This window comes from Lactuca saligna, chromosome 6 (genome assembly GCF_052625555.1).
Source record: "Lactuca saligna cultivar CGN05327 chromosome 6, ASM5262555v1, whole genome shotgun sequence".
NCBI lineage: Eukaryota > Viridiplantae > Streptophyta > Magnoliopsida > Asterales > Asteraceae > Lactuca > Lactuca saligna.
In genome coordinates, this window is record NC_136422.1 from 4,993,153 (window position 1) to 5,000,631 (window position 7,479).

The following is a 7,479-nucleotide window of genomic DNA, read 5'->3' on the forward strand; positions in this document are numbered from 1 at the left end:
AAGCCTTACACTATCATATTTCTTGAACCTAATTAGATAACCCCTACTTATAGAGTAATTTGTCAAACAAATCTTTAGTTGGTTTGGTGATTCATACCTCTCCCCACAAACTGGCTTCATATTGTTCCATTTCACCTTTGGAGCATTGGTTGAGTAATGAAACTGCAATTTGTCTTCATCATCACCCTTACTCTCACTCAACTTCTCCTGTGGTGCTTCATCTTTCTAGATTCCTTGAAAATCATTTAGGTTTATCTCAGGTATGGTGCATTCGTCAAGTGCTTCGTCTGTGAGAGTGTTTAAGAATTTATCTTTGCATCGACTTCTTTGTTTCTATTTGAAAATTTCATCCAATTCCACATCAATGGTATCCAAGTCATATACTGTCTCCATTATCACTACAAAACAAAAGTTAATCAAAATATTACAAGGGAAACAAGATACTAGAGGACCACATGGATTTTCTTACCATCGATTCTTTTGAGGTAGGTTTTTGCTTCGATGGAGGGTGAGAAATGGTTTTTTACAGAGGCAGGGTTGGCCAAAGCCCAGGGCAGAAAAAAAATAAGGGCATTAATTTTTTAGAACCTGTTATGAGTATTCTTTAATTTGGGCTTGATCCAAGATACATAATGAAGTCCCATTCATGAAAAGGGGGGAGGTGAAAGCGGGAATTCAAGAAAACTTAAAAATAAAATCGCACCCCTAATTATTGCACCAGAAGAATACGAGGAGACTTGTAGAAGAATACGAGGAGACAAGAAGAAAAGTAGATGGCAAAAAACACATGCCATCCATGCCTAATATACTTCTCATGCTCTTGGTTCACAGCCTCACAGTTCCATCTCAATACAATATAACTACATCATGAGTTTTTCTTATCAGAGTTATTGTTTGCTTCTAGGGTTTTAAATTTCTTGTAGCACCTAGGCATCTCTGAAAAAACGAACCGGATGAAGAAGAAAGCTCTAATGCCGGTTCTAAATAAGATATATAGCTGTCAAGTGCTGTAGTTCATGTTTTTTCTACCTTTCTCGATGGCTATTTCTGAGTCAAATCGACGAATACATTTGCTCAAATCTAGGTCTTACTTTACTTATTTCATATGCACTGTCTTGCCACACCTCAAGTTTTCCCCCTAATTTTTATCGGAATTTGAAAAGAGGTCTAGTAATGGATGCATATAGTTAATACTAGGCGGTGCTAACATGGATGTCTAATCTTTTACCATTGGTTTTCCACTAAAAACACCTACTATATTTACTCTAATTATTTTCATCTTTTATTGATTTATTTGTGTCTCAGCATTGACTCGATTGATTTTGTCATGCTTCTGTGAATGATCAATGAAGTAAAAGACACAAAATGGTTGCATTTCTTAATATGAGCCGATTTTATGTCGGAATAAACATTATACGTTTGGATCTGTATGTTTGGTTTAGTTTAGTTTGACGATTTTGTTAAACTGTTTCAGTGATGATGGAGTGTAGAGCTTTAAGCTGGATCTCCTTTAGAATATCCATGACTATTAGAGTTGTTTTAATGAGATTTGACTTAGAAATGTACGAGCTATGGTTGATCCAAGGATTTGTTACACAGAGGGAACCACATTCTGGTGTTGCATTTTAATTGACTTGTTATTTAACAGATTCAACTGTGAATCTGAGGAAATCAATTAATCTCTGTTGTTAAATGATTTTTTACTTGATGTTGTTAATTTACTATAATTTATTGAGCTTAAACAAAACTCTTGCTCTGAAATATATAATGGATCTAGAGTCTGAAAAATCAGGCAACAATGTTTTGTTATCAACTTCATCTTTTGTAAGATAACATTATCGAGATTGGAGTTAAATGACAACACAAGTTGTTGTTGTTATTTTTTTTTTCATTTTGATAATTGTTTTCAACATCTAATTGTGCTTATAAAAAAGTTTTGCTACTAATTTTTCTTTAATCTAGACTACTACCTAAACCTGAAGCCATATAATGATGCATTGGATTGTTGTTTGGATGTTTTGTTGGATATATTCTTTGAGGGTATGGAAGATTGGTAATTAAGATTGCAAAAGAGATAAAAAAAGGAATAATTTTAAAATTGTATTACTTTGTAAATTTTAGTCATTTCTATCATTTATGGTCATTATTTCTATTGGAGAAACTACAAATTTAGCCTACTATTGTTATTAGTTCATAGTAATTGTTATTTTATCTCACATTTAACAAAGGTCATTTAAAGAATTAAACGTAGGGGCATTATTTTGTATGTTTGTCCAGGGTATGAAAACTCTATGGACCGGCCTTGTACAGAGGAGTGGATGACGGTGAGGTTATTGGAAGGTGATAAGGACGAGTCAGCTGGGGTAACCGGCTAATAGAAAGGTTATCGATTCGAAGGGCTAAACTGAGTGTAATAGCTGGTAACTTATCATTTTTCATAAATAAAAATTAATTTATGACTAAATCTTAAACAACGCAAAAGTTTGGGACTTTTCCCGGACTTTTTCAAGTATTTCCCTAATCCCCTAATCTAATAAATAAGAAGATTTTCGACACTAGGCATTCTCCAAGCCACCCCAAATCGATTTTTCTCGCTTCTTTTTCTCAAGTGATTTGCCCAACTTGCCCTTGATTGCAAGGCAGTTCTATCAAATCTAAAATGGGATTTTTAGGGTAGTTTTATCTTCTCTGGTTGCTGGGAGATTTGGCTTCATTTTACATTTTAAATGCAAAATCGGTTAAATCCAGTAATACCCTTTTATCCTTTTAATCTCGCATAACATTACACGGCCTTTCGATACTTATTCCTTCAAAGTCGCATTCCTTCTTATCAATCCCGTTGAATTAGATTTAAATCATACGCTATCTTTCTCTTCACCAACCAAATCGCAAGAAATCATGGAGCAAATCATCTCAAAATTGAATCCAAAGGGAAGATATATTTTCTTACTGGCCATTTTCCCATCTACTTTCTTCTTGCTACACTTTTCTAGGGTTTTAGTGTGCCGACATAATGTCACCAAGATGTCTTCTCTCTATGATTGCATTGCTTTTAACATTTGAGTTTGATTATATGGAATAATATTGGGTATGTTCATCGAAGCTACAAGATTTGGTGTGCCACCAAGCTTTCTTTCTGTCTTATACACGTAGATACCAGATGACACAATTGGAATGCCTTGAATTAATATCACATAATTTACCGAATGTCTTGATGTTTTCAGATACGTTTTCTACGTCCATGATTTTTATTGGATCACTCCCTCTTTGAGTTATCTTTCTGTTCGTTTCTAAAATTCTGTGAACTTGGTTAGAAAGAGCAACAATTGAGGAAGAGTGAGTTGTGTAATATTTTATGAGTGGATTTTAAAAAAATAGAGCATTCTATTACTGATGCATGAATATACATTCTAATAGCAGAACCTGATCACATATTTGTAAACCCTTTGCCAAATTTGGCACGTGGAGAGCATCCAGCTAGATTCCCCTTTTCTTACATAAAACCAGCTGAAAATGAGAAAGTCATGAGGAAATTCTATCCAATGGAGTCATGTTACAAATATTGATCTAATTGGCAATTCTCCAGTAATTATTAGCAAGGTAAATCCTTATTTACTTGAAATAGTTCATTTCCATTGCAATGTGAAAACCTTCTTTTTTTGTTTTTGTCTCATGGAATGGAATACAACTTTTTTCATTATTTTAATTTTCATTTATCAGCCATAGGTTGTTTTTTCTTTCCATCATGGATAGGAATGGAATAAGAAATTGCAATATAACTCATGCTTTTTTATGTAATCTTTAATAGCATGTCTGGTCATGCTGTTAGTCCGTGGGGTATCTAAGTTAACAGGCCAGCTGGTGATTTTTTTTTTTTTTTTTTTTTTTTTAAATGACCATTATGTTCTTGTCTTCCTAAAAACCCCTAATTTTATTGTTGTTTTAAGTGTTATGTATCCTATGGATTTGAGTTTCTTTAAAGGAGAATTGTTAATGGTGACTCTTATATTAAGAGTTTCTTAAATTTAGCCTTTTATGTAAATGCAAAAAATAATACTTCTATTGATTTGCTTATTATAACATTCTATTTTTGTTTCTTTCTAACTATCTCAGTTGTCAAATGAAATCCAATTTATAAATTTAACCTCCTTGCTTGATTTTACTTTTTTATTTAATTCCGTTTAAAATAAAAACTACCGTGGTTCATAGGTTTTAACCTAGTGTTTAATAGAAAAGAAGTGCAGATACGATTTTGATTTTTGAATATATAAAGCAAATTGGCGCGCTATTTGGGCCACAAGCAGTTGGGCTGCATCATGGGAGACGAGCGCAGATCCACCATCTTCTTCACCGAGCAACACCTCTCCTACGCCGATATCCTTCCACCTCTTGAGGTACTTCTTCTTCTTCTTCTTCTTTCCGATTCAATGAATTCTACTTCATAATTTTCAAAGACGTTTCAATAATGTTCGGAACCAAATCATCAGGTCCGAGCTAGAATCGAAATAGCCGTCCTGAATTTCCTCAAGGATTTGAACTCTCCAACTCCAGCCATCTCAAACCTCCCTATGGTCCGAATTCCTCACCATTTGAGTTTGATTATTAATGCCGATCTGTTTCAATGTTTTTTTTTTTTTTTTTCAATAAGCAATATGATCCTGTATCGTGCGTCGGAGATTTAAGCTATGAATGTTACAACTCAGCTACAAGTTTACCACAGAATCGTAATTACATTTTGAATATAAGGTTGAAACAAATAAGGCGTATTCATGTTTATGAGCACCAATGGAAACTATATGCTAATTGTGGTTTCGATTTCCTCAACATGTATCGACAAAACTGATAGGAATTGGATCGAATTAGGAAATTCGAATTGCTCGTGAAAGCCTATGTATTGTTGTACAGTACAAATGAGCAATGATTATTGGGAACCATTTTAATTCTTCTTTTTCTTTTTGCTCAATTGGGGAATGATCAATTGATGCTGCGAATGAAACAGATCAACCGTAAATCAAGTAATAGCAGAGTGAATCAGAGTCTATTAACCGAAGCTTCATGGATCTTTCTGTCACGTTCATTCTGCACAAAATCATTGACGAGAGAGAATTCTGCTAAAGCCTTCATAAGAGGTACTTCCAAAATCGTCATCAACAATTATATGATCCGACACTATATAACCAACACAATTTCCTTATTCTTATGCATTACTTTATCCACCTTATGCAAATCAGCGTGGAAAGTGATGGAGATGTGTTACAGCATTTTACTTCTGGAAAAGAGAGTAACTCAAAGAGAACTATTTTACAAGTTGCTTTGTTCATCACCAGATTATTTCACTACTCAACTACAAGTCAATCAAACTATCCAAGGTACTTAAAATTCACCATTTGATATTACATTTCTGTTTATTTTCTTTTCTTTCATATATTTATGCAACACAGATGTGGTAGCATTGCTGAGATGTAGTCGTTATAGTCTTGGAATCATGGCATCTAGTAGAGGATCAATAGCAGGTCGATTATTGTTACAGGGGCCTGATCAAGAAACTGTTGACTGCACTAAATGTGGGTCTTCTGGTTATGCCATTTCTGGTGACTTGAACATTTTAGAAAAACTGGTGATGAAGACAGATGCAAATTATATAATTGTGATTGAGAAGGTACTATGTTTGATTAAATCTTTTTCTCCTTTATTATCAAAATATTAAATATGTTTGTGTTTAGCATGCGATATTTCAGAGGTTGGCTGAGGATAAAGTGTTCAATCAAATTCCATGCATTCTTATCACTGCAAAAGGATACCCTGATCTTGCTACAAGGTTGATTTTCATTTGAGTAAATCAGATTTTTGGTATGTAAGTAATAAGTATAGCTCATTTTTTCCAATTTGTGTCCCAAAGAGTTTTCTTTTAAAGAATCTATATTTTGGACAAGAATTGTAAAAATCAACCATACTCAAAGGACCAAAAGTGTAACTACTCTTTCTAATTTGTGATAGTTGATTGAAATCATAGTTTCTTGGATTGCTCAAATAGGTTTCTTCTTCATCGCATGAGTCGGGTTTTCCCAAAAATGCCAATTTTTGGATTGGTTGATTGGTAAGAACAAAAGATTTTTATTTGGATTTTTTTTTTTTTTTTTGGTGTTTAGAAATTAGAATCATAATCACTTATTTTTTTGGTGTTTTTTTTTTTTTTTTATAAATTTTATTTTAATTTAGGAACCCTGCTGGATTGGCTATTCTTTGCACCTTCAAATATGGAAGTATTGGAATGGGACTAGAAGCATACAAATATGGTAAATTATTTATTTATTTATTCAATGAGGGTTGTTTGGATAAAATGCTCCCTAAATGATATTTCAAGTAAATTACATTTTTTGTTCATGAGTTGAATATTTTTTGAGTTTTGGTCCTTAAAAAGGATTGATTGGCGGATTTGGTCCTTGAAATGACCAATTTCGCTAAGGGAAAAATGACATTTCAAAAACAAGTGAGATGTGAGTATCACATAAAATTCAACAATTTAGGGACCAAAATTGTTATTAAACATTAAAATATGGACCCGTTTTGCAAACTAATTTCCTTAAGAATCAAACGAAAAAAAAGTGCTAAACTCAAAGGATCAAAAATGTAAAATTGACTCAGCTTGCAACATCAAGTGGTTGGGATTAAGGAAAGATGATTTGGAGTTAATACCACAAGAATCCTTCATTCCATTAAGGCCCAAAGACATGCAAATTGCCAAAAGCTTGACTTCTTCACAAATATTACAGGTTGGCTTCAAGAAGTCGTAGTAATATGCTTGCAATTATACTATTAACATTTTTTTTAAAGAATAAAAAAAAAAAGGCAAATCTGAATAGAAAATCATTTTGATAGGATAACTATAAAGAAGAATTGGCAGTAATGGTTGAGAGTGGACAAAGAGCAGAAATTGAAGCTTTATACTTCCATGGATATGATTTCTTGGGGAAATATTTAGCAAATAAAATTGTACAAGTCCATTACATTTAAGTTACTATTAGAGTATGAAGTGTGACTTGGAATTGTATGACAACGTGAATAAGTTTATGACCCGATCCGACCCGACCTGACCCGACCAAATAAGTGTTACGGTTTACAGTTAGAAATGTCTTTTATTGATTTGAATAATTTTTTGTTTGTTATTTGCAACTCAATAACATAACAAATGTAGAGTGTTTTTTTTTTTAAAAAAAATATACAAACATGCAATGGTTTTTATAGAATTTGGTCTTATTTTTACCCTACTTATTTAGAAACTTTTAATTATTATAACAAAATTTTGGAAATAATTTTAATTAATTTGGGATTATAATTTAGGTTTTGCATTTAAAACGATAATTTATAACTTTCGGTGATTTACAAAATAATTTTTGGAATCTTCTTTCAAGTTTAATTGAAAATTTGATTCAAGTACTTTAAAGTTATATTTAGATTAAAAACTTAAAAATTTGATAT

At 32.6% G+C, this 7,479-nt stretch overlaps 1 protein-coding gene and 2 non-coding genes across 6 annotated transcripts; all 3 read left to right on the forward strand.

Annotated features, from left to right (window-relative positions):
• The first annotated feature begins 1,302 nt into the window (after window positions 1-1,302).
• Window positions 1,303-1,391, forward strand: LOC145003509 (small nucleolar RNA U36a). The gene has a single exon (XR_013661978.1). It is a non-coding gene; the product is annotated as a small nucleolar RNA U36a (small nucleolar RNA).
• Window positions 1,392-1,759: 368 nt separating this feature from the next.
• On the forward strand, window positions 1,760-1,871 carry LOC145003502 (small nucleolar RNA snoR97). Its single transcript, XR_013661972.1, has one exon. It is a non-coding gene; the product is annotated as a small nucleolar RNA snoR97 (small nucleolar RNA).
• An 824-nt stretch (window positions 1,872-2,695) lies between these two features.
• SPO11-2 (sporulation 11-2) lies at window positions 2,696-7,089 on the forward strand. 4 transcript variants are annotated; one of them, XM_078962377.1, is made up of 12 exons: window positions 2,699-3,336; window positions 3,418-3,600; window positions 4,232-4,394; window positions 4,488-4,571; window positions 5,000-5,129; window positions 5,232-5,369; window positions 5,442-5,659; window positions 5,724-5,818; window positions 6,035-6,097; window positions 6,220-6,296; window positions 6,646-6,773; window positions 6,880-7,089. In XM_078962377.1, the coding sequence occupies exons 3-12, from the start codon at window positions 4,317-4,319 to the stop codon at window positions 7,012-7,014; spliced, it is 1,146 nt and encodes a 381-aa protein (XP_078818503.1). In that variant the 5' UTR covers window positions 2,699-3,336; window positions 3,418-3,600; window positions 4,232-4,316; the 3' UTR covers window positions 7,015-7,089. The 4 variants fall into 4 exon arrangements, with proteins under 4 accessions (XP_078818504.1, XP_078818503.1, XP_078818502.1 ...); XM_078962376.1 differs by having other exon boundaries at window positions 3,421-3,600; XM_078962375.1 differs by having other exon boundaries at window positions 2,699-3,600; window positions 4,274-4,394.
• Window positions 7,090-7,479: the final 390 nt, after the last annotated feature.